Here is a 27,184-nt window from a genome sequence, read left to right as displayed (position 1 = left end):
AATTTTTATTCATAACAAACTTAATACAGTCATACCTCATGTTACGTTTGCTTCAGGTTGAGCATTTTCAGGTTGTGTCCCGCGGTGACCCAGAAGTACCGGAAAGGGTTACTTCCGGGTTTCACCGCTCACGCATGAGCACAAAATGATGTCACTCGCATGTGCAGAAGCGGCGAATCGCAACCCGAATGTACGCAGACGCGGGTTGCGTTCTTTTCAGGTTGTGAACGGGCCTCTGGAACGGATGCCGTTCGCAACCAGAGGTACCACTGTAATGCAAACACATTGGCATTTGGCAATAACAAAAGTTCCTTTAGAAACACAGTTTAGAAAGACTCATAATCTAGTCTCTAGAAATTTCCTATAACATGAAATAATAATAGGTGTAAATATATGCTGCAAACTACTAATAATTATAAATAGCAGAATGTAGGCATGAGCAAAGCAGTGATATCTTAGGGAGCAGGCTAGCAGGCGGGGCCCATTTCTTACATCATAGGGGCCTACACAACACAAAACACTGTTGCTGTATATAGGTTTTATTTTGTTTTTTTATCTTATATTTTAGAATTTTACATCCAGTTTTTTTGTCCTTTAATTTTTTGGGGGGGCCCAAGAGAGTGGGGCCCTAAGCTATAGCTTGTTTAGCTTATATGTATACATTATGTATGTATATGTATAGCTTATATGTATACATTATATATGTAGGTCTACTTTTCAGTCTCACTTGAGCCACACTAATATCTCCATTTTTTGAGATTTAGCCCTGCTCTCATTCCCTTGACTTTTATCCTACAAGGCACTATAATTGCCTAATTGCCACACATGTTTCTGTTCCATTTGATCAATAGCTTAGCTTTCTGCTGCTGCTGCTTTTTTCTAAAAAAAAATGTAGATGTGAAATTTCAATATGTAATTGCTTGCAGCACATCAGGCTACTACCAACAAAGCGGCAAGGTGTTAGTATGTAAAACCTTTTTTAAAATTCAATTTCTCACAATATTTGCAGATATAGATGAGTGCGCTGAACCAGTAACTGCTGCCTGTGGAGATCATGCGAAATGTGAAAATGTGTATGGAGGATATAACTGCTCCTGTAAGGAAGGTTATCAACCATCCACAGGAAAATTACAGTTTAAGCCAAATGATGGCACTTCCTGCCAAGGTAAATGATATTATAGAGCTTTATGTGTTATTATAAAACTATATCTTCTGAGAGGCCCACCGGTAACTCTTTATCTTCAGTTAGATTAATCAGCTGGATATAAAAAAGTGGCAAGATGTGAATACCTGCATTATTATTGTGCTTTTTAAAAGATGGAGAAAAGACTGATAGGTGTGTTTGCTGAAAAATAGAAGTAGCCTGTCGTATATTATAAAATACAGAACTGATTTTCGTCTATTACTTACCAACCAAAGTCCATTAACCGTTAAGGGGTCAAATACACTATATGACTGTAGCTTTGCTATTATCAATAGAGCCTTAGAGATATTCCAGAGTTGTGCTACACTTGAGTAAAGATTGGGCAAAACACGTAAACAGGAATGCTAACTTGGTACAATGAAATCACCTTTGCTTAATGCTTTCATGCACGTGTCTTTTTGGTTCAGATTGAATTTTTCGTCCAAGTCAGTTTAAATACAAGTGGCTTTTAAAATAAAAATTTACAAACGCATTGACAAGTATCAATGCATTACAGTGAGTATGTGGCCATCACACATTTAACTGCACCTGCCATAACATGCAGTATTGCTTACCTCATGCTGTGGCATCACCATGATATACCATGTTTTCCTCACCCTCACTCCACAAAATTGTCTGCCACTGATTGGGGCAGAGAAATGCAGATTGTTGTGATGCCACAGCATGGATAGCATGGAGTTACAGTGCTGTTACCTCATAGGGTAGCCACACTTGTCGGTTTTGACCATTCAACATCTATCCCGAAAAGGTTCAAGACACCATACAATCAAATTTACAAAACCACAAAAGAGAAAGAACAAAGCCAGGCATGTCACTGATTTTTTAAAGAAGCTTCATAATTAATCAGATGAGCTCCCATCTATTATTAAAGGTAAAGGGACCCATGACCATTAGGTCCAGTCGTGACCAACTCTGGGTTGCGGCGCTCATCTCGCTTTCTTGGCTGAGGGAGCCGGCGTACAGCTTCCGGGTCATGTGACCAGCATGACTAAGCTGCTTCTGGTGAACCAGAGCAGCACACAGAAACGCCGTTTACCTTCCCATCAGAGCAGTACCTATTTATCTACTTGCACTTTTGATGTGCTTTCAAACTACTAGGTTGGCAGGAGCCCATCTATTATTATAGCTACATAAATCTTAACTTTCATAAAACATTCTTGAATATATAAGAGCATTCTTAAAAATAAAAACAAAAAGTTCGTAAAAGTCACAGCAGTAGCAGCAGCTTAGAAAGGGCATTCTGCCCTGTGTGTGAAAGGAGGAGAAATGCAACTTCTGAGAAGGTAGCTGCTATCCATGGCTTTGTAAATGCATTTAAAATAGGAGTGGGTGATATTCGTCTATTTTGTGTCCAATTCAATTTTGTATACATGCTGAGCATATGTGGTTTGGTACATATCTCTCCCCAAAGAGATTACCCTGTGTTCAATCCTGCACCTCACACTTAGCTATGAATGAATATATGTCGAGCCATTCACAATGCCGCATGCAAATCCAACCAAATTTAACAACAAAATAAGTATCTCTGGCTTTTAAAACAGACCGAATGGGGAAGTCTGGAGCTTTAGTTATCAGCCAGACTGAAATGACTGTATGCCAAGACCTTAATATTCCCTTTTGATTTCAGCAGCAATCCCAGCGCCAAAGTGTGAACTGAACTATGACTGCATAGCTGAAAATATTAACAGAACCTTAGCCAAAGTAAGTAAAACTAGCATATTTATCTATTGTCAAATCTTATTTTTACTTTCCCTCTGTCCTGAAATGATACTGATAATATTTCTGGTACTACAATCTTAAGAAGATGGCAGCTGCAATGGCCTACGCTACTCGGGCTGCAGGGCTGCCTGACAGTTGCAGTGCCATTATGGCTGCTTATTGCAGCATATCAGACCAGCAGCAGCCCACCTATGGGACCACAACTGCCTCGGGCAGCAGGATCCACAGGGCAGTAGATGTGGCATTGCCCGCTGCTGCTGCCACCATTGTTCCTGATGTAGATCTTCACTTACCCCTTCTTTTCTGGTGGAGAGAGGCACCATTTTGTCATTCGTCTCAGGTGCCAAAATGTCTTGGACCAGCCCTGTATCTAGGACAGCCTATATTAGACACACCTGCTTGTACACTGGGTTTTCCAGATTTATTTTTACAGCTACCCTATATGGTACAGTCAATATGGAAAGATGGGTACCTACACAAGGCTACCCAGTGAGCCAGGTCTGGGGAACCTGTGTGCTTCCAGATATTATTCAACTACAGCTCTCATCATTCCTTGGCCATGCTGATTGGGTCTGCTAGGAGCTGGAATCCAATGACAACAGGAGGATCAGAGATTTCCTACCCCTGCAGTAAGCCATGAATAGACTGAGACTTGAGCCTTCCAAGTCGACATCCAATATTCTATTCACTCTCTCATGTCGGCTCATCTTGTTAACTAATGTTGATAAATGAATATGAATGTATATGAATTTGACTGTAAATGTTAGGAATGTCATGCCTAATGATTTCAACTTTCTTTCAGATTAGAAAAATAAAAGAACCCCTGGCTGTATTACAAGAAATCAATCAAAACACTGTAGGGCAAATTTCACCTGTGGATGTGATTTCCTACATAGAAGCATTATCTGTATCTTCTCCCTTGCTAACCATCGTGAATAACACGATTTCTGACAATGAAATGCTCTATAATCTAACTCTTAATGTAAGTGAATCGAGCCGTGCAGCAGATTTGATCTATTTTTGCAGGGTGGGGAGCAGTTATAAGATATAGTACATAACCTAAAGTACTTTTTTACTATTAATCTAACAGGAATTCATTAATACTGTGAACAATTTCGTTCAGAAGGATAAAACTGCAGCGTGGGAAGCTATCCCGGAAGTTAACAGAAGAAGAAGCCTCACTAAACTGCTGCATGCTGCAGAAGAAACCACGGCACTCATGTCACAGAGCTTTCAAAAGACAACAGAAGTGGAGGTTAATGCCAGTGATTTAGGTATGCAAAAGGGAGCAAATGATTTGAAAACTGTTCCCATTTTCCTTCCAGGACAGACTGTTGATATTGAAAGCAATGTTGTGTGAATGCCTTGCAGAGGCTGTTGTTGTAGAGTCTCAATTAAGACATCTGTCTTCACACTACTCTTCTGCCCAGCTCTCTCTGTGTTTGGAAATCTAAAGGGTCTCTTCACTGTGCCTTCTGCATGTGTCTTCCAAGAGCTGCATCCATGGCATCACAGGAACTCATATGAGATAGGTCAGCATCAGACACAAAACTGAGACAGAGAGTTTGCAGTTGCTCATGCTAGTTAGTGAGTAGTAACCACAGCTGTGCCATGCCATTGCAGAACTCAGTCTATTAGCATACAGATTAAGGTTAAGGACCCCTGGATGGTTAAGCCCAGTCGAATTTGACTCTGAGGTGTGGCGCTCATCTCCACTTTCAGGCTGAGGGAGCCGGTGTTTGACCACAGGTCATGTGGCCAGCATGACTAAACCGCTTCTGGTGCAATGGGACACCGTGAAGCCTATTTATCTACTCACGCTGGTATGCTTTCGAACTGTTAGGTTGATGGGAGCTGGAATAGAGCAACGGGAGCTCACCCCATTGTGTGGATTCGAATTGCCGATCATGCGATCGGCAAGCCCAAGAAGCTCAGTGGTTTAGACTACTGCGCCACCTGCGTTCTATTAGCATACATCACCCAGCTCTTCATCTCAAAAGTTCATCATAAAACTGCAACACTTCAACATAGAAGTGCATAAGCTGCAGGCAACCCTAACAGGAATTACTTTTTAGGCTCTGAAATGGCTATACACCTTTTCCCAGGTGGGTGAAGGTTTCGAAACGCCCTCCCCCCCCCCCGTCCTAGCTGCCATCCCTGGGCAGTCAGAGTTCATGTTGCCAGCTGCCTACCTGGGAATTTCTCTGGTTGGCCGGTCGCTGGGCGTGATTGCCCACCCAAACCTGAAGTTTAAATGGGCCAGTCCAATCAGAGACTCTTATGGTTGGCCAGGCATTGTCTGCTTTCATGCCTGGCCGACCCGTGATGTATATAAGCCAGCTGTGCTGGACACCCTTGTCAAGAGGACCAAACATTTGCTGATATTTAGTTTGCTGGAAACTTCAGATCACAAGTGTGTGTGCTTTCTGTGCTATAAGTAGCAGACAGTCCAGCCAAGTAATTCCACCCCATTAGTCAAATGCTTGTTTTGCTTTGCTTTTAACTGTCTGATTGACCTTTATGCTGCCTTATGGGTGACTGAAGCACTACATTGATCAGAGCAAAGCAACAAAAAGGACTCTATGCCCTCTAATGTCATTTTCTTTGTCCAGGGTGGTTCATATTAGGTTGCTTTCTTTGGTTTCAGCAACAGACATCATTAAAGCGCAGTGCATCTTTGTGTAGTAATAATAAAATATTCATTTCTACCTCCAAATATTATAAAATAAAAACTGTTCAATGGTACTATGCTTTTAAAGATGGCAATTGATATTCCATTTCAGAAATGCATTCTTAATAAAAAGGTTGTTCCTTTGAAAGTAGTTTCCATTATTCTTTAGGAAATGCATTGAACGCAAAGCAAATTAGGGGCTGCATTTTTCCAAGGAAAGGTACAAAAATGGAAATAAAAGATTTGTGCCTACTAGAATTAACGAACTCCTGAACAAATATGAACCACACAATGGTGCGTGTGTGCGTGTGTGTGCATGCGTCTTCGCTCTTAAATTACCTGGCTGGACTTTGTGCTGACATCTGTAATAAATGTTCAGCTGAGTGTAAACCTAATTGCAGAAGTGTGAGGTTTAGTAGGCTGGGATGTAATTGTGAGTTCCAAAGGAGTTTTTCCCCTTTCTTCTTTTCTTTTGCAGCTTTCAAAGTTCTTGCCTTTGATATACAGCGCATGGAGCACATTCACCAGCATGTGCAGTTGGGAGGAGAGATTATAAAGGTCTCTGCAAAGAAAAAGGAAGCAACTACTTCTAAAGGTTAGGGAGAGAAATGTGAATCAAGGAATAAGGCTATAGAAGTGAAGTTCAATGGGGTTTTCCAGAAGCCTCCTCCTTTGCAAAATTCAGGAAAGTAAATCCTTCAGGAGGGTTTGGGATAGCCAATCCCAATGAGGCAATTTCAATGATTTCTCAAAGGTATTTCACTAGAAATGCACCCTTGGCAAGGATCAAATGCCTGCTCTTGGAAATATTCAAAGCATAATTGCAAAGCAACAACGAAACAAACCTCTGGAATAGATCCAGTTAACTTCCATGAATGGACCTGTACACAGAAGGAGCCAAGGCCCGGCAGGTGTTCCCTGCTGGGAAAAGTGGGGAGGTGATTTCCACTCATTTCCTCCTTCTCCCACCATCTCCCAAGCCACTTTTTTCCCCTAGACTGCAAACTTCTCCCAAACACTTCAGAACAGATTTTCACTGGCACTGGGTTGGATCCAGAGTTCACATGAGCAGATTTCTTCTCAAAGGCAGAAACATGGTAGCTCAGTCAGTAGAGCATGAGACTCTCAATCTAATGGTTGTGGGTTCAAGCCTTACATTGGACGAAAAGATTCCTGCATTGAAGAAGGTTGGAATAGATGTTCCTCATGGTCACTTCCAACTCAACGATTCTATGACATCAGAGGAAAGGAGGGGCAGGTTTTGCTATTTTCCTCCTCCCTGCAGCTTCCTGTTCCCCCTGAATATCTGCTCTGGAAGTTTGGGGGGGGGGAGAACAGTGTGGGAGGTGGCACTGGGAGCTGCAAGAGCAATGGAGGAAATTGCCAACAGCAACAACAAAATATTCCTCCTCATTTCAGCAGGAGCCTCTGCTGGACTTCAATGCCTTCTCTGAATCAAAGAAGCCCTTCTAGTCACAATAGGGAACGTTTGGACCCATCTGCTTAATTTTGCATCACAAACACTCATTTTTAATACTGGTGGGTTATATTGTCTTGAGAGGCCGACATTCTTCACTGTCTCTTAACCTTTTCAATAACTGTGTAGCAAAAAAAATTATGTTATGCATATTTCATGCAAAATAAATACAGATATCTATTATTTGTCATTTCCTTATTATCTTCAGGGTTGTTAGGAAACAAGCTACAACCCACTAAGCACAATTTGTTTGATTGATAGGCACCGTTGCAGTTGTGTTTCTGCGGTACAGCAATATTGGCTCTCTCTTCTCATCATCGCAGAACTTCTCACTGGAGGAAAATTCAGAGCATGGAGAGACAGTAGGGTCATCAGTTATAGCTGTCGCAATTCACTCCACGCCACCTATGCTGTACCCAGTAGAGAAAATAACATTGACTTTAAAACATGCACAGGTAGGTTTTCTTTCTAATGAACACCTGATTAAAAGTAAGCCTACAATTATGTTGTAACAAGGAGCTACTCTGTTTTCATTTGGTTGTTCACTCACACCTATGTCATTTGCTGATATGTGCATATAATATGATTAGAGGGGAAATTACAATTCTGATTTCCACTCAGCAAGTGCCAGGGAGGGAGTGTGTTAGTGCTGCAAAGTGTTGATAGGAATTGACAAGACTAATAACTGCATGTTGGTTCTACTACACAATTGTCAATAATTGGTTAGTGTCATACGAATCTCCTCCTCACCTCTCAACATCCTCCATTTACAAGCTGTGCATCTGTTGCATTTGCCACGTTTGCCTAGAGAGGCAAAAGCAGATGAGCAAAATTTAGCAGGGCACTGAAGTTAATGGTGCTGGTGCTGCATCGCACAAACAGGTGACATGGTGGGCAATCAGCAGTAGATTGCTGTAATCTGCTGTGCGTGGGCTGCCATTAAAGGCTATTTGGAAACTTCAGCTGGTACAGCATGTGGCAGTATGAATGCCTGAGGGGGACAAAGAATCAGATCACATCCCACCTACTGTATTGTGTACCAGTCACACTGGCTGCCTATTGTTTGCGGGTCCTATTTAAAGTGTTATTTATGACCCTAGATGGTTTGTAATCAGGTTTTCCAAAGGGCTACCTACATCAATATGAGAATGGGATATTGGGATAACTTGGATGGTGGAGCATGAGACTCTTAATCTTAGGGTTGTGGATTCGAGCCCCAAGTTGGGCAAGAGATTCCTTTACTGCAGGGGTCAACCAAATGGCCCTCACAGTCCCTTCCAACTCTACAATTCTATGCTTGAGCTTGAAGCTTCTGGGGCTCTGCTCTCTAGCCTGATGATCAGAGGTTGCTAGATTCAAAAGATGTGGCCTTTCAGAAGCAGCCTCACACCTCAGGAGGTATTTATAGTCCCACCACTGGAAATTTCTAAAAAAAACAATCTTAAAATCTTTAATTTCAGTCTGCTTTTCATTAGCTGCTGTGCTAAGCCTGGATAGAGCCTGGTACTGATAATGCCAAGAGTGCAACTTCAATACCTGTATGGCAGATTGTCCTTCCAAATCTGCAATTCTATTATTATTATTATTATTATTATTATTATTATTATTATTATTAAATAATTTTATTATTTATACCCCGCCCATCCGGCTGGGTTTCCCCAGCCACTCTATGATGAAGTTACTTATCATTTTCAGGAGCATAATTTGCTGTTTCTTGTACTATATTGCTATTTTTATTGTGCTTGTAATTTATTAACTATCTTGTATCTCTTCTTGGGAGGGCACTGGACCTGAAAGGTGACTCAAAAGTCTTTTAATGGGGGGGGGCAGAAAAAGAACAGTTTCACTGAAAATTTAGAGAAATTAATATAATTACTTTCTTTCCTCCTGTGCTAAAAGACATGATGTTACATAGTGTATGATAGACAGAAGTTGATAGGAAGTAGAATGGCATTAAATCCTGTGATTAAATCGTGACTCAGCCATAAATCCCACTCAGTATTCTTGGCGAAGTAACGATGTATTGACCTTGTCTACCTCCCAGGGCTTTTGTGAAGAAGTCATCATGATTTTTGGGGGAAGGCAGTCAAGATCCAAATATAATAAATAAATAAAAAGTAGAATATTAAATGGGTATGATTCAGTATGCACCTTTAGCAGGTAAGCTGAGGAAAGGTTTTTGGTTTTGATGTTGTTTTGCAGGAGGATAAGGGCAATTATATGGACAATGAAAGTCCAGACTAGGCAAGCAGTATCATAGCACTTTAAACAGTCGTGACTTTCCCTGAAGAATCCTAGAATAATAGAACAGTAGAATAGGAAAAGCGACTCTGAGAATCACTTAGTCCAAATCCCTGGAATACAGGAATACACAGCTGTCGCATACAGGAATCAAACCTGCAACCTTGCCCCTTTCAGCACCATGCTCTAACCAACTGAGCTATCCAGGCTGACCTTATAATAGTTGGTTAAAGATGCTGAGAGTTCTAAGGCCTCTCAAAGAGCTACAATTCCCAAAGTGGTTTAACAATCAATCCCTCTTCCCAGCAACTCTGGGAATTGTTGTTCTGCGAGGTAATTAACGGCCTCCTGCCAACTCTCCACTCCCTTAATGAACTACAGCTATGATTGTTAAAGTGGCATGATGCTGATTTTAACGTATGGTGCAGATGAGGCCTAAAACAAGAAAGATGGGTCATTTATTATTATTATTATTATTATTATTATTATTATTATTATTATTATTATTATGAGTTATAGACCGCCCTTCATCGCAAGATCTCAGGGCAGTTTACAAGATAAAAATATTAAGTAAAAACACAAGTAAATCACTTCCACTTCTGAGTGGGGGCGGGTTGCAGTCTCGCCGCCAGGCCCACCCCCACCTCAGCGTTGGGGTGGGACTGTGTCTCACGTTAAGCTGAGAGGGCCTGGCCATGCCAGGCAGTGAGCGGCCGATTGGGCAGGTCAGGGGGCATGGCCGGGGCAATTTAAACCCCGGCACATCGCTGAATCACCCCTGGGAAGAATTTTTGCTGATGGTGAAGGCCAGGGCGGCCGCCTTCAGCACTGGTGGTGCAGCTGGGCGAGAATGACTTTCCCTCCAGGAAGGGCTTCAACTTGAGACTAAGCATTAAAAAGGACTTTGAGGACTTGTCAATAACCTTCCCCAAAATGGCTATTTTATGGTCACAACTCATAGAGAGACACATTTGGCACGACAGTCGCTGCCCAGCTTCCACTAACAAGGCCAGGAAACTCTTGGATCGTGCTGTAACATGGAAGTTGTTGGCACTGGGTTGCCATGTGATTTGCCACCCAGGAATTGTCTATAACAATGAGGCCCTCTATTGGGCAGATGGCATTCATCTTTCCAGTGGCGGAAATGACGCCTGGTTGGCTGATATTATCAAAAGAATAGGAGTTTGGTTGCAGGTGTGAGGGTATTGGCAGCGAGCTTTGGGCTCATGTGGCAGTTAGGCATTGGAATAGCTATATGGGGGGGGAGGTACGGCCATCACCTGCCCCTCCATGCTCAAGGGTATTCCGTTAAAGGAACCCAGGTGTCTGGATCTCATCCGAAGTCTGCGGAGGGGCTAGGGCCATGCCACGGCCCCATCGGGAACCCAGGGGATGCTCGAGTCAATCCACATCAGCGGGCTCCCCCTACTGGTGGTTTACCCCTACAGACTTCCTGCAAGGCGGGCAGGAAATCAGATATAGTCTGTTGGTGCCAATGCCTATACCAATATGGCTCACATTCCAATAAAGTTGTGGCCTAAATTTTGCCCATTAGCATTAACCTAAAATTCCGTGTCCTAGTGTCTTTATTCTCCGGGGGGGGGGGGGCTTTGACATGCAAGTAGTTAAAACAAAATCAACAAAACAATGACCTCTCCTCCCACAAACCCATTTCAAAGACTAGAAGGTCAGGTGGTGCAAAAAGTCCAAGGCCTGTAGTACAGTCATATACACTCTCTGGAAAGAGAAGAATTAGCAAGTCCTGGTCAAAATAAGGCCACTAGAAATGGACAGGAGCAAACATATTAATTGTACAGACATTTTTAAATCCATTATTTGGACTGTTGATTTCTAAAACTCAGGAACAATGTTTGAAAAGAAGGAGAAAGCAGATATAGTTTTCCTTCCTCTCTTTAGTCTACCTTCTTTTACCTATCTTGTTTCATCTTTCTGTTCTGATTTTCTTTGTTTTTATTCCTGTGTTTCTCCTGAACCTGAATTATGAACAGTTCAGATTCTGGGTTTTGTGGAATAAAGGCATTGTGATGAATTGCCTCTGCTAATGTAGCAGATACTTCTTGTTGAGTGGCTTTGTGCCTCTTGCCATCCATTAAAATTTTTCCTTCTGTTCCAGACTGTAGACAAAAAAGATGTTAAGTGTGCATTTTGGAATTATTCAGAAGACACAATGGAAGGAAACTGGTCTACAGAAGGATGTGAACGAGCACATTTCAATAGCACCCATACCACATGCAGATGCAATCATCTTACCCCTTTTGCTGTTTTGATGTCCTCAAACAACTCTGAAGTTGTAAGTGCTCTTTTTAAATATAGTGTTTATTAATTTCTTTAAATAGTTTGTGTGTAGAACCAATTGGTCTCTGCCGTTAAATTGTTACTTCCTTCCTCGCTTGGTCTATCACTTTATTCTCACTGAGCAAATACACAATGGGATAATTCTTTAGCAGCAGTAGATATTTTCATGGTTAGGATGTCCCTGAACTTTACGCTGTGAATATTCCATTATAACAATGTAAAGGTAAAGGGACCCCTGATCATTAGGTCCAGTCGCGGACGGCTCTGGGGTTGCGGTGCTCATCTCACTTTACTGGCCGAGGGAGTCAGCATACAGCTTCCGGGTCATGTGGCCAGCATGACTAAGCCGCTTCTGGCGAACCAGAGAAGCGCACGGAAACGCCGTTTACCTTCCTGTCGGAGCAGTACCTATTTATCTACTTGCACTTTGTGCTTTCAAACTGCTAGGTTGGCAGAAGCAGGGGCCGAGCAACAGGAGCTCACCCCATTGTGGGGATTCGAACCACCAGCCTTCTGATCGGCAAGCCCTAGGCTCTGTGGTTTAACCCACAGCACCACCCACATCCCTATAACAATGTAATGCACATGCTATCTCTTATATGGGTGCTAACTACTCTACTCTCCCCCCATTTATTATTTGTTTTTAACTGCCATTGAGCATTTTTCAACTCCCATAATATTTATTATCCATATATTATTCATGCTTATCAATAACCTCGAGACTTAAGTCACTACTATCTTCATTTTACAAACAGAAAACGGGGCAGAGAGACCATTCACGGTCACTGAGCAGCTGTAAAAGTACTATTTATGCCACTAACAGTCACGGTTTCCCCCATGATTCCCAGGCACTGTCGCTTGTTAAAGGTGTTGAGAGTTTTTAGGCGACCCCTATTCCCCTCATAGACGTACCATTCCCAGAACACTTTAACAATCAATCTTCCCAGGAAACCCTGGGAATTGTGAGGGGAATAGGGGCCTCCTAATAATACTCAGCACCTTTAACAATCTACAGTTCCAAGGATTGTTTCGGGGAAGCTAGGTTGGTTAAATTGGCATAAACTATGTAAGATGCGGATATGACCACAGAATATGCAATAGGCCAATTTTTCTCAGAAGTAAACCTGACTAAAAAGAAATGTATGAACAAACAGAACTTCAGACTTTTCAAAACCATAGTGCTTTTTATTTAAAGAAAAAGCAAATGTAGAATGATACAAAAAAGTGGAAATACTTTATTGTGATGGCCATGTGTACCCATTTCCAATATGTAGCACTTAGCATTCAACAAAAATAACTGCTGTGTATAATAACATTAATATTAGACAATCATATATGGAATTGTAGTCATTTGCATATATAGTGATATAACATACCTTCTCCCTCCTTTTAGATTTTTTTATTCACTTTTTTATTTCTATTTTATTTTGTTCAGTTGAAATATTCTCAGTAAGAAATTTAAAAAGAAGTACATAGCTGAGGATCAGATTAAAGGAAGATCGCAATAAAATGGACATGGATTCTAAATACAGGCCAAGTGATCACAGAAAAAAGAGAGAGAGAGTCAAAACACTTCCCCAAAAACCCCCTCACATTTGAACTGAAATTGTAAGTTGCTTTTAGCAACTAAGAAGCAGAATCTGTCAGCATGAAGAGCCCAGCATGTGTCAATGCAATGTGTTTGTGCTAATACTCTCAAGTCGGCTAAATCCTCTGTCCAAAAATAAAAAGCTCCCTCCCTCGAGTTATACTTAGACTCCTTCGCAGCTCATGAGGAGTCCTCAAATACAAGAGTGTGTTTTGCATCTGCGGGGTGTTTACTTAATTTGGGTTTAAAATATTAATCTGAAAGCAAGTGAGGCACAAGTTACAAGACAAGTCAAGAGTGAATTGTTTTCGTTTTCTAAAAATAAAACTTAAAAAACCCCAGGTTTATGCTCCATCTCTTTGAGTGGGATAATTTTCAAAGCACTTCAAATGATATCCATTACATTATTCTGTCATAAGGTATTAATGGGCAGTTAAATTAATGACAGCTACTTGGAAAAGAAATATGCTGGGCTCTATGGCTTTTGGTGACAGATAATTGCCAATTCAATCTGACGATCTCTACAGTCCCTGAAGAAATCAATATCTATATTTATCCAGGCATACCAATGCAAAACCAGATAACAGATAGCCTGCACCCCCACTGCACTCCCCCAAACCTGTTCTGGGGTTTCCCCCAATCCTCCAGAGCAAATTTAGAAGGCACAGGCAGAGGAGGAGATAAGTCCTATCGTCCAAGTTCTATGATTTTTCCTTGCACACTTCCTTGTACCAACTAGTACCTTAATAAAATCAATTTAAAAATGTGTAAAGCATTTCAACCAATAACTTGGCTGGGTATTTTAACAAGGAGTATGGAGGGGGTAAATGAAATAGAATCAGAACTCCAGTATCAAATGAGGTTTTAAAGAAGCTATTCTTTAGCCATTCTCTCCAATATGTTATATTATTATTTCCCTCTCCCAGGATGACAAGAATTATTATATTCTCACAAGAATTACTCAGCTTGGAATAATTATCTCCTTGATCTGCCTCTCCATGTGCATTTTCACTTTCTGGTTCTTCAGTGAAATTCAAAGTACAAGGACAACAATTCACAAAAATCTCTGTTGCAGCCTTTTTCTGGCTGAGCTAATTTTTCTTGTTGGAATTAACATGAACAATAATAAGGTACGTGACCTTTCCTCATGCCATTTCATGTTGGGTAGGAAAGCAAATGTCTACTCTAAAGTGCCTTTTTCAGAGGTGCAAGTAGCATTTCCCAGTTTCCCCGTGAATGTTTTACCCACAAATAGCTGTGGATATAAAACACTCATTTAAGGATTCCAGGAAATCCCATTCAGAAAGTATAAGCCTCATTGAAGAGAAGGAAGGGTCTTCTGCCAGTGGTCTACTCTGAGAATGGGAGCCTTAACTAAGACAAAATAGAAGCAGATTTTTAACTGAGTTTAAACTGACCATGTTCCAATAATATCAGAAGGTGTTAATGCCAATTTGTGTTATGTTAAATTTTATTTATATCCCGCCCTCCCCAGCCGAAGCCAGGCTCAGGGCGACTAACAACAATAAAACAGTACAAAAGTACAGCATAAACAACACTATAAAATCATTCATTATAAAGTAAATTAATTCAAGCCACTGGCAACCATTGGGCCAGAGCTCTGCGAAGATTGCCGAGGGAGGGAGTCAGGCTGTGCCCTGGCCAAAGGCCTGGTGGAACAGCTCTGCCTTGCAGGCCCTGCGGAAAGATGTCAAGTCCCACAGGGCCCTGGTCTCTTGTGACAGAGTGTTCCACCAGATCGGAGCCACAGCCGAAAAAGTCCTGGCTCTAGTTGAGGCCAGCCTAACTTCTCTGTGGCCTGGGACCTTCAAGATGTTTTTATTTGAAGACCGTAAGTTTCTCTGTGGGGCATACCAGGAGAGGCGGTCCCGTAGGTATGAGGGTCCTAGGCCGTATAGGGCTTTAAAGGTTAAAACCAGCACCTTAAACCTGATCCTGTACTCCACCGGGAGCCAGTGCAGCTGGTATAGCACCGGGTGAATGTGATCTCACAGCGAAGACCTCGTAAGGAGTCTCGCTGCAGCATTCTGCACCCGCTGGAGTTTCTGGGTCAGCCTCAAGGGCAGCCCCATGTAGAGCGAGTTACAATAATCCAGTCTGGAGGTGACCGTCGCGTAGATCACAATGGCTAGGTTAGGGCGAGAGAGGTAAGGAGCCAACTGCTTAGCTTGGCCAAGATGGAAAAATGTCGCCTTTGTTATAGCTGCAATCTGCACCTCCATGGAAAGGGAGGTGTCGAAGATTACACCCAAACTCTTAACGGACAGTGCTGGCACTAATTGCGCCCCCGCAAGAGATGGGAGTTGCCCCCCCCCAATCCCATATCGCCCCGTCCCAGCCACAGGACCTCTGTCTTCGAAGGATTTAGCTTCAACCGGCTCCCACGTAACCATCCAGCCACAGCTTCCAAACATCTGGTCAGTGTGTCTGGGGCTGAGTCAGGATGGCCATCCATCAACAGATAGAGTTGGGTGTCATCGGCATACTGATGGCAACCCAGCCCAAAACTCCGAACAAGCTGGGCAAGGGGGCGCATAAAGATGTTGAAAAGCATTGGGGAGAGTATCACACCCTGAGGTACTCCACACACCAAGGAGTGGCGCGATGACAATTCCCCCCCAAGTGCCACCCTCTGTCCCTGACCAGAGAGAAACGAGCACAGCCATTGAAGGACTGTGCCCTGGATCCCCACGTCGGCAAGGAAGTGGTCCAGAAGTTCGTGATCGACCATGTCGAAAGCTGCTGACAGATCTAGAAGAATCAGCAGCCCCGACCCACCTCGTTCCAGCTGTCTACGAAGATCATCTGTTAGGGCAACCAGAGCCGTCTCGGTCCCATGACCAGTGCGGAAGCCGGACTGGAATGGATCCAGAGCCGATGTTTCATCCAGAAACCCACCAAGCTGTTCAGCAACCGCTCTCTCAATCACCTCGATCCAGCTGTCTACGAAGATCATCTGTTAGGGCAACCAGAGCCGTCTCGGTCCCATGACCAGCGCGGAAGCCGGACTGGAATGGATCCAGAGCCGATGTTTCATCCAGAAACCCACCAAGCTGTTCAGCAATCGCTCTCTCAATCACCTTACCCAGTAATGGAAGATTCGAAACCGGGCGGTAATTGGATAGATCTAAAGGATCTAATGATGTTTTCTTTAAGAGCGGGCGCACCACTGCCTCCTTCAGTTCCCCTGGGAATGTCCCCGTGCCAAGGGACAAATTGATGACATCCCCCAGGAGGGCCCGCACCTCGTCTGGACACGCTCTAATCAGCCAAGACGGGCACGGGTTGAGAGGACAGGTGGTGGGCTTTCCAGCTCGGAGGAGTCTGTCCACATCGGCTGGGGATATCCAGTCGAAATGGTCCAATACTGGACTCGAGGACAGTCGAGGGGCCTCCAGTTCCTTTATTGTATCCAAATTGGCAGGGAGGTCATGGCGGAGCAACAAGACCTTCTCCGCAAAAAAGCTCGCAAATGCCTCACAGCTGTGTGTCAAATTGTTATTTAAATTTGGCTGTCCCTCAAGGGACGTTAAAGACCTAATTATACTAAATAATTGCGCTGGGCGAGAGCTAGCGGATGCAATGGAGGCCGAGAAGTATGGCTTCTTAGCAGCCTTCACTGCCATCTCGTAGGTTTTCATAAAAGCCCTATAAGATGTTCTTGAGGCTCCGTCACGGGCACACGATGGCTGCCAGGAGCTGGGTATTCCAGCCCTCAACAAGCTCAGTCAATGAGTCGCCAGGGGGAGCAAGGTCCCGCAAGGCTTGGCGGAATCTATCAGGGTCCATCAGCCTCTGCAAGCGAGCCCAAATTGACTCGCCACCTAAGCAGGGTGGGGGTGGAAAGTCAATCCTGGCTTTCAGAGCATAGTGATCAGACCATGGCACCTTCATCGAAGGAGACATGATCACATCTATACCTACGCCAAAGATCAAATCCAGCGTGTGGCCTGCTTGCTGTGTTGGGCCCGAAACAAACTGGGAGAGCCCTAGTGTTGCCATGGAAGACACCAGGTCCAGAGCCTGTGAGGAGGGAGTGGCATCAGCATGGATGTTAAAGTCCCCCAATACCAATAGGTTAGGGAACTCCAAGGCCCAGCCGGCCACCGCCTCCAATAGGCCTGACAGGGTGGCTGCTGGTGCGCTAGGTGGCCAGTACACCCGCCAGACAGCCAAGCTCTCCTCGGAGCCCCACACTAGGCCAACACATTCAATGCCGGGGATTGATGGTGATGGTAGAAGGTTACTTCGACAGGGGTTGTCCTGGTCTTGTTTCAGTGTGAAAAGGGGTTGCTTGCATACATGCCCATGTGGAACAGGGGGTATATATAAGGTTGAACACATTCTGCGGAAAATATATATCATCTGCTTCATCAGTTTGTGTATTTCATGTGATTGTAGGCACACAGGCAAAAAGAAATGAGAATGAGGTCTGAGTTTTAAAATGAAATGGGTTTGGTGGTTTCCTGTGTACTTACAGAAAAGTAATGACAGGGCCTGGGCCATTTTCCTATCGAGACAAATTTCCAGTGGAAGAGGTTTTGCTGGTACTGTACTATGACAACATTTTTAACCTGCATTGCAAGATATGGAGTCTTTTATGTTATTCACTTATGCTTTTTTTCTGTTTTCCCTTCTAGCTATTCTGTTCAATCACTGCTGGATTACTCCATTACTTCCTCTTAGCTGCCTTCGCGTGGATGTGTATCGAAGGCATTCACCTGTACCTTATAGTTGTTGGAGTAATCTACAATAAAGGATTCTTACACAAGAATTTCTATATCTTTGGCTATGTGAGCCCAGCAGTGGTGGTTGGCATTTCTGCTGCACTGGGATCGAAATACTACGAAAGAACTGATGTGTAATTCATTGTTTACATATTGACTTTAGTTATAGATAGTTCTGACATGACTTCTTCCTGCGTCAGCCCACTGAGATGTGATCGCCTAAGCATGTTTCTGACAGGAAACTATGTTCACATAACAGTGAGTTGCCTGCACACTCCTGTGTACATTATATTGGACTGCGACTACCCATCGAAGAAACGGTTGGCCCAGCCAGCTTTGACAACTATGGTGGTTATTTTTCAGAAAGAGATGTGTGGCCTCTCTGCAACTATGAAAGGTGTATGCAATCTCCTCTTCCCTCAAACAGATTATTGAAGCTAATGTTCACCACCCCTACCATTTTGTCAGTGCTGTGCACACTGCTATCAATCCAGTCTCTGGATATTCTGAGGCAGTTCTGAGTACTAGATGAAGGAATCTAGCCCCAGACAGATGCACGTTTGGGCATGAAAGCCACACCCACCAGGGTATGAATGCATAGACACTTGATTGCACACATCGCTTCTTGGGTTGCAGGGAATACATACCGTGATACTTATTGAAATTTTTACTGTTAAGTTCTAGACGCAAAGGCATATGCCCTGATCCAGATGGGGTTTTATGCTTGTGGTAGCTCAGATGTGCAACCCAAGCTGCCATATCTATAAGGAGGTGGGCATATCATGTCTGTACAGAACTGCCCCCTTCTGTGAAATGAATGGTCCTTTTTTCCTTCTGTTGAAACCACAACAAGATGGTTTCCCAGCATTGATAAAAGAATCTCGCAACACTCAGAGGTTGGGGTGGTGTACAACATTATTTTATGATGACTACTATTTCGGGTTTAACATGATATGTTGGGTGAAAAAACATATCATGCAGGGTCACTAGTCTGGTAATTCAGACAATCAGGCTTGTGGCTTCCCTCAGCAATAGGCTTCCTATAATGAGGAATACCACATATCTAGTGGCCATAACGTAAGAACACAAAATGAGCCCGGTAGACTCAAAGCCTATCTAAGCCAGCATTTAGTTCCCTCAGAGAGCAACCCGATACTTATGGGAAGCCCACAAACAGTGCCGAATTTACATATAAGCTAAACAAGCTATAGCTTAGGGCCCCACTCTCTTGGGGCCCCCTAAAAAACTTAAAGGGGAAAAAATGCATATACATTTCCAAAATATAAGATAAAAAACAAATAAAATAAAACCTACATACCTATTAGGTCCATAAATTACCTTATAGCATATATTCAACACACACAAAAACAGTGACAATTTGTTGTTGACAAAGGACAGCTGGACATATAAAGGGCCCCATTACCTTCAGTAGCTTAGGGCCTCATCAAACCTAAATCCGGCCCTGCCACAAGCAGGCCATGAACTCAATGACACACTTCCATTCATGTTCTCAGGCAACTGGTACCCAGAAGCATACTGATTCTGATACTGGAGGTAATATATAGTCATCACAACTAGCAGTCATTTCCAGTCTTCAGAAACACCTGATTCCAAAGACAGGCGTGATTCATCTGTAAGCAAATTTGCAAACATTATGCACTGTTTACTTTTCAGATGTTGGCTCAGCACAAAGAACAACTTTATATGGAGTTTTATAGGACCAGCATGTCTAATCATTCTTGTAAGTATGGCTTTTTTATTATTGGGGTACATAAAATTGATAATAAAAGGTGTATAATAATCACTAACCCATCACTGTCCCACCTGTGAGTGCTAATTATATGGTAAAATGAACTATTTTAGCTGTTTTTAAATAGCCACGCTAAAATATGCTTATCTTTTACGCGCCCAAGTACTTTGCCTGTCTCACAGACATATGTTTGATTAACTAATATTTCATTTGAGGGCCTGTTTCTTTCAACCTGACGGCCTGAGGGAACGGCATTCTCTGTAGCAATTCTGGTATGTAAGATGTAGCATCTTTACATGTCAGTGATATCTCTGCAGAACTCAGCAGGAGGGATACACAGACACTATGCCAGGAGACGGATAATCTGGTATTTCAAATGCTGAGTTACTTAATCTTTTATCTGTGATCGGTCATCTTTGAAGATTAGGCTGTCATCTTTATGATTTTATCATTCGCGTGTACCCTGCCATCATCAAGGCTATTTTAAACAAAATTGCGACATCAGAGACAAAAACCCACTATTTCACATGGGCAGGCAAGTCAAGAATTGATAGCCTCTATTTCTTCTGGGAAAAAGGAGCCTTTTTAATTCCTACTGGAAATGTTTTCAGGTTTGATCTTTCTGAAACTTTTGGTGTCCCATTATAAACAACAGCAGCAAAAACATGGTGTGTGTTTTTAAAATGACAACACGCTTGAGTGCATGAAGATATTTTCAAAGTGCCGCTAAGTTACACATGTAAAAATGGATTGAGATCAAGTAAGAAATGTTAGAAGGCAAAGCGATAGAGCAGATGCTGTGAGTAGGCAATTAAGCTGTAGCTTCTGGTCCTTATTTATTTGTTAATAAAATGTGATTAAAGTAGCACACAATACTGCAACTATCAATCTATAAAGCAGTTTGATAGATAGATAGATGATAGATAGATAGATGATAGATAGATAGATAGATAGATAGATGATAGATAGATAGATAGATGATAGATAGATAGATGATAGATAGATAGATAGATAGATAGATGATAGATAGATAGATAGATAGATAGATAGATAGATAGATAGATAGAGAGATGATAGATAGATAGATAGATAGATAGATAGATAGATGATAGATAGATAGATAGATAGATAGATAGATAGATAGATAGATAGATAGATAGATAGATGATAGATAGATAGATGATAGATTATAGATAGATAGAGGGCTGTTTCTAATAGGGATCTGCCAGTTTCAGTTTCTCTCACTTTCTCATTTTTCCAATTTTAAAAACTTCTCCTTTTAACCTTGGTTTTTGGGCCTTAATTTGAAGAATTTCAGGTATTTGTAGCCTGCTTTGTGAGGTGGGGTCTGTAAGACCTGTCTTTTATCAGTACAGTTGCATTGTGAGGTTTTCATGGTTGGTTGCTATACTTGCTTCTTACTGTAATATTGTTTTAGTAAGATGCTTTGAGCCACTTTTGTGAGGAAAGCAACTAATAAATAATCATAAGCATGATTGAATTTACCCACACTTTGCACTTTTAAAATAAATAAAAATCCCTCATTAAAAATCCGTCAACAATTCAGTGTGAATTTCTCCTAATAAACACAATGTTGTGTAGTTTTTGACTATCACTGATATCTCCCCCAGCAATCCCCCCTAATATAATGCATATAATATAATCTGTCATTTTCACAAATATATGCATGTCGAAGCACATATTTTCCACAGTATATGCATTTTTGTACATATGTTTGGATAACTGCACTGCAAAGTTTAGAAAAGTGTGAATTTTCAAAGATTTATGTGTTTCAGTTTGTGTATTGGTTCAAGAAGTGTGAATTAAGTAGTTTCTCATGAAAAGGCAAGCAAAATAACGCACACGCCCATCTCTTGTATCCAATGTCATCCCTTACACAGACAGAAGGCTGTCTTTGATCCGACAAAGGCGTCCATTAGTGGAAAGGGAAGGGTTTTTTTAACTGATCTCCTCTCCATACTTCAGCTACTCTGTTCCTATGTGTTCCTTCAACCTTTCAGAGTGGATTGTGGTGGGGTCTTCATCAGGAAAGAAGAATCAAATCCTTATTCCACTAACAGAAACTTTGGTGAACCAATGTGCTGAACACCATTAGGACCAACGTACATACAAGTTCTTTCAGATTATAGGAATTTGTGGCCAAAGGATAAACTGATTTTTCCTGATCCAGGGACCCATAAGTCCCCACACATGCCCAGATGCCTGGAGTTCATGCACACATTCCTGAACACATCAGCAATGATGTTAACCTGACAATCAAAACATCTTGAAATATTCACAAGTAAACATGGCTTAGTACCCAATTGCAAACAAGAATTTCAGGTTGAGGAAGTGAAGCGCAATCCAAAATATAATGGCAGCTGTCATTCATTGAGAGGCATTGAGTTATGGGTAACCCCTGCATATAGATTCCGTATGGCAACATTACAAATTTTGTTAACATAAATATTTGCAGTGTTCTGTTTCAGTAAGCTGCATTCCATTTTTATTTTTATTTTTTGCCTGGGTGGAGTGAAGAAGCTATTTTGAACAAGATGGCAGGAGTTTTCAGAAATAGGGCACTGTGTTGTTTTATGGAGCAGGAATTAGAAGAATAACTGAAACCGCCAGAATGAAGCTGTACATGATTGTGGCTTTCAAGCACTAATGGGTTGATAGACTGGAAAGAGAAGTTGCTGAATTGCAACTTATTACCAAACTTAAAACCATGGAGAGACCTGGTCTGAATAGAGACATTGGATTCTTATCTCATTATACATGATAAAGCTATTTTAGCCATCTCACCCCTGGCTTTTCCCTGTAAGACCAATTGCAGTCGTTAACAGTCGTCAACAGGTTTACCACACCTATCAGCCAATCACCTGTTCCCACCACCCTTCTGAGTAATACCCCTCCCCACTCAGTGTGGTGTAGTGGTTAAGAGCGATAGACTCGTAATCTGGTGAACTGGGTTTTCGTCTCTACTCCTCCACATGCAGCTGCTGGGTGACCTTGGGCTAGTCACACTTCTTTGGAGTCTCTCAGCCCCACTCACCTCACAGAGTGTTTGTTGTGGGGGAGGAAAGGAAAGGAGAATGTTAGCCACTTTGAGACTCCTTCAGGTAGCGATAAAGTGGGATATCAAATCCAAACTCCTCCTCCTCCTCCTCCTCCTCCTCCTCCTCTTCTTCTTCTTCTTCTTCTTCTTCTTCTTCTTCTTCTTCTCTCACTATATATAAGGGTCTGGTGACTTCTGTTTCAGTGTATCTGAAGAAGTATGCATGCACACGAAAGCTTATACCCAGAACAAACTTAGTTGGTCTCTAAAGTGCTATTGGAAGGGGGGGGGATTTATTTTGTTTCGGGTAGATGGCAACAATTTCATAGCCTTTTCATAGCAGGCTTTTCTGGACTTCAGCTCTCAAGTAAAGCACACACAAATATGCCACAGCTTTACTGCTTTCTTAGAAACATGATACCTTTAGTGAGCAGGAAAACAGCCAAGATCCAAATAACTCCTTGGGGTGCACCAAAGGGCTTGGACAATAGACATGGGCCTAGTGGGACTTTTTGTCTTACTCCATTTAGAGGCTGAGCCACAGAGCCTAGGGCTTGCTGATCAGAAGGTCGGCAGTTTGAATCCCCACGACGGGCTGAGCTCCCTTTGCTCGGTCCCTGCTCCTGCCAACCTAGCAGTTCGAAAGCACGTCAAAGTGCATGTAGATAATTAGGTACCACTCCGGCGGGAAGGTAAACAACGTTTCCGTGCGCTGCTCTGGTTCGCCAGAAGTGGCTTAGTCATGCTGGCCACATGACCTGGAAGCTGTACACCGGCTCCCTCGACCAGTAAAGTGAGATGAGCGCCGCAACCCCAGAGTCGTTTGCGACTGGACCTAATGGTCCCTTTACCTTTTTACCATGCCAAAACCCAACTGTTTTTGAACTATCTTTTCATTGCAAAAAAGAAGTGTTGAAGAAACACAAGTCCAAAGTTCTCTTGGGCAGACAGAACTAGTCACACAGTCCTGTGGATAGAAGGCGTATATTTTAAACACATATTTTTGCTATTGCAAAGGACTGTGTTAGGGGAGTTTAGTGAGCTAGACTATGCTGTGATATTATTTGAAGGCTGCATATAACTTAATGAGTGCATGACTGTAGATTGCATTGGGTACTTCAGATACTTCTTTTGAGGCAAATCTGACATGTCTTCATAGAAAAGCCTAGTTCACCTAGGCATTTCTCTAAAAGCACTTGTTCTTCTCTGAGCATATCAACAACACCTTTTCCCCTCTAACATACATACTCATTAATACCAATCTGCCATTAGAATTCTGAAGTGCATGCCATTAGCCTCATTGATCATATCAAGCATTTTTTATTGTTATTCTCTGGGTAAGTATACATGAAAAGGACTGGGTCAGACATTTGATAGATTGAACTACAGGGGGAAAGGAGTATTTTAAACCTGCATAAAACAAGCTGCAAGCTAAAGATAATTTCCCCAACTTGTTTCTCTTAACAGCCTTTCCAGCACTGCAACCAATATATCTAAGGCTGTGTTTCAGATTAGATCAATGCACACAAGTCATGTAGGATGGGGCGGGGGAGGGTTTGCAATTATCTAATTTTAAAACAGAGTAATGAAGGTGGTGCAGGAGATTGGGAAATAAAGAAAAGCTGCCAGCATAAGTAGGCAAGAATAATTATGATCCATGGACAAGATGTGCTATAAAATGATAGGGTGAAATAATTATTATATTTATTTAGGGGTTAACCCAAACCTTTTCCAGTAACAACAGGGCTTGAGAGACATCACCATTTTCGCCGCCAGTGCAGAAAGTGGGGGCAGGGACAAATACACTTGAAGTTGAACAGACTTCAAGGCTGGTATGGTGAAGAGGCCTGGATCAGGCCCATAGACATCATGCAACAGCGGCAAAGGGTGCTGATCCAGTTCTGCCCCCAAAAATGCCCCATTTGTGGGTTTCTTAAATAATTTCCACTGTGGGAGGACTGGATTTCATCAGGACCATACATAGGGGAAAGGATTAAACATAAAACTTTCCCCTGCACACAGTGTTGATGCTGAATGCCAGCTATTTAAACTTGCAATCATGCAATTAATGTCATGTCTGTTTTGACCCCTGAAGCGAATGCATGTCTTACTCAAAAGCAAGTCCCATTGAGTTCAGTGGGATTTATTACTGGTATCTGTGTCCAGTTTTTCTACAATAATTTTTTTTTAAAAAAAAATTAGGCATACCCTTCACAGAACCTTTAATCTCTTCTCCCCTCTTTTCTTCCCCCCTCCCAGTATTTCTTCTTGTTGTTGTTCTTAAATATTTTCCAGTGCTGTGTCAAACTAGAGGAAATAACTAAAGCATTTGGGCAGGTGTATTCATCAGGGAGATGATAATGAGAGAAATCAGACAGCAAGACATACCTTTCATTGTTTGACTGCCAGCTTGTGTGCAATTTCGGGCAATTAATATGGCATACATTTTCGTTTTCCGGCTTAAGCTGTTGCATTGTTATCAGCTTAACTCCCTGCCATCCTGACTGAACAGCACCGAAGCAGCATTTTCACCCATCCGTTAGCCAGAAGACAGAAATCTGTCCTCATTCATGCCAGATTGCACATCAGAATTCAAGCTTGTTAATTCTAACATTGATAATAAGGGTCATTGGGGAGAATGATGCCTATGCAGCTGCTCCTGAACATCAGACGTTTTTGAAGGAGCCATATCTAATATGATATTTTTTTAAAGCAAGTATATAACTAAAAGAGCAGCAGGAGACATCTCTCTCCCCACCACCACCATCCCCGTTTTTCTAAGATTTGACATCAGCATATAGATGGTTTCATCAATTATTGAGCAAGAGCCTGAGAAAGTAGAAAAGATATGATTTGGGAGCTTCATTTTTGAAGTTTTGAATGTGAAGCACTCAACAGACTCAGAAGTAGTGTGTCAAAATCTTTAGAATTAGCTTTCCCTTTCCTGGGTTGTCTCTTCTTTTGTAGAAACAGAGAGCCACAGAAGGTCTAATCCATGAGAAGCTTTGATACCAGACAGTTTTCAGTAGTCTTCTATCAGAAGGCCGGGGGGGGGGTACAAAAGGGGATCGTCTCCCTTTGAATTTGCTTATATTCAGAATAGTTGCTTTTTGAATTGTTCAGCTAAAGTACAGTTTGTAAAGGATTGTTTTGATTGCACTTGCCCCCAAGCAGTTTAACCTTAATTATTTTTATAATGCTCCCCCCCCCCCTTTCTGCACTGTTCAGCTTCATATTTTTTCATGCAGGTACAAAAGTGTGTTGTTGCGCATTACGGAAAAGTAAGAATGGAGCCGAGTAAAATTGGAATGCTTTTGCCAATTAAGATCTGTATAAATTGTAATAATAATAACAGTCGCAAAACGTATAGGGCATAAAGATGCAAAAAAATTATAGCTTGCCTCACTGACAGGAGCAATTAAGACTTGGCCTAACAATGGACGTCGAAGTAATTCCTTTGGTCTCGATGGGATATTTACATTCATACATAATCCACTAACATCCTATGCCTATCAGAAGTCCTACTGAGTTCAGTGGGGCTTACTTCCAGGTAAATGAATATAAAATCACAGGCTAATTCAAGCAAATGTTGGGGCAGGCTAATTGCATACTGGGGCAGGGGGTGGCTTCACCATCTTCTGCAGGTCCTCAAACCAGTCATTTGAGATTGCTGCCTACATCTCCAGTTGCAAACATGCCACCCACAGTAGCCTTTCTGAAATCGTTGGGACTGCACAAGGAAAAACAGCAGGAACAATAGCACCTTGTAAGAGCAAGCACTCTTCTTACTATGTGAAGAAGAAGAATGGGGGGGACACCCCAATCTATGATTAATTGATTGGATGGGTTCCACTGTGACTATGACTCCAAGTCAACACAGATCTGTTGCATATGCATTAACAGATTTTTGTGTATTTTAAAACCCTTAGCACTCAATTAAAAATTATGGTTGGTTATGCTAACTCTAGAATTGTTTTACATAATATCAAGCACTAATATATGTACTCATAAGACAACATCAGGGCATTCTCCTGCTCTGTGAAAAACATTGTGAAGACCTATCATCCCAATGACTAGCATTTTAACAAGTGAAGGCTTTCTTCTGGGTTAACGGTGCATTATGTGCAAATGCACATATTAGAACCATGATATAAGTTCCCCCTTTCTTTTTCTTTCTTTTTAAAAAGCAGTTTCAGAGCAGGCAATTAAAAATGGAGAAGTTGTGCATTGTGTGAAGATAATTTCTTTTCCCACAAACTACCCTTCTGCTCCAAGTCCTGCCTTGCATCCCCCAAGCTATGTTTTCCCCTTGTGAGATTTGTAATGTAAAGATGCATTTGAAAGTGTGCAGGGAGAAAAGCCATTTTGTGAGGCAATTTAGGAGGAGGCAAATGAGACTTACCCATTTTGAG

General features: G+C 42.1%; 1 protein-coding gene across 3 annotated transcripts in view; it reads left to right on the top strand.

The window, feature by feature from the left end:
- Positions 1-27,184, top strand: part of ADGRL4 (adhesion G protein-coupled receptor L4) — a 91,750-nt gene that overhangs the window by 50,419 nt on the left and 14,147 nt on the right. For 2 of the 3 annotated variants that reach the window (XM_081193742.1, XM_081193741.1), the window contains exons 5-14: positions 1,010-1,165; positions 2,832-2,905; positions 3,726-3,905; positions 4,014-4,197; positions 6,073-6,189; positions 7,333-7,526; positions 11,447-11,623; positions 14,143-14,346; positions 17,878-18,098; positions 19,639-19,705. In XM_081193742.1, coding sequence (XP_081049868.1) covers positions 1,010-1,165; positions 2,832-2,905; positions 3,726-3,905; positions 4,014-4,197; positions 6,073-6,189; positions 7,333-7,526; positions 11,447-11,623; positions 14,143-14,346; positions 17,878-18,098; positions 19,639-19,705 — 1,574 coding nt within the window. The remainder of the gene's footprint in view (positions 1-1,009; positions 1,166-2,831; positions 2,906-3,725; positions 3,906-4,013; positions 4,198-6,072; positions 6,190-7,332; positions 7,527-11,446; positions 11,624-14,142; positions 14,347-17,877; positions 18,099-19,638; positions 19,706-27,184) is intronic. The other variant, XM_081193743.1, reaches the window with a different exon arrangement.

Source organism: Podarcis bocagei, assembly GCF_964188305.1.
Source record: "Podarcis bocagei genome assembly, chromosome: 5".
Lineage (NCBI taxonomy): Eukaryota > Metazoa > Chordata > Lepidosauria > Squamata > Lacertidae > Podarcis > Podarcis bocagei.
Note: the sequence above shows the minus strand (reverse complement) of the source record. Positions and strands in the feature narration are given on the sequence as shown.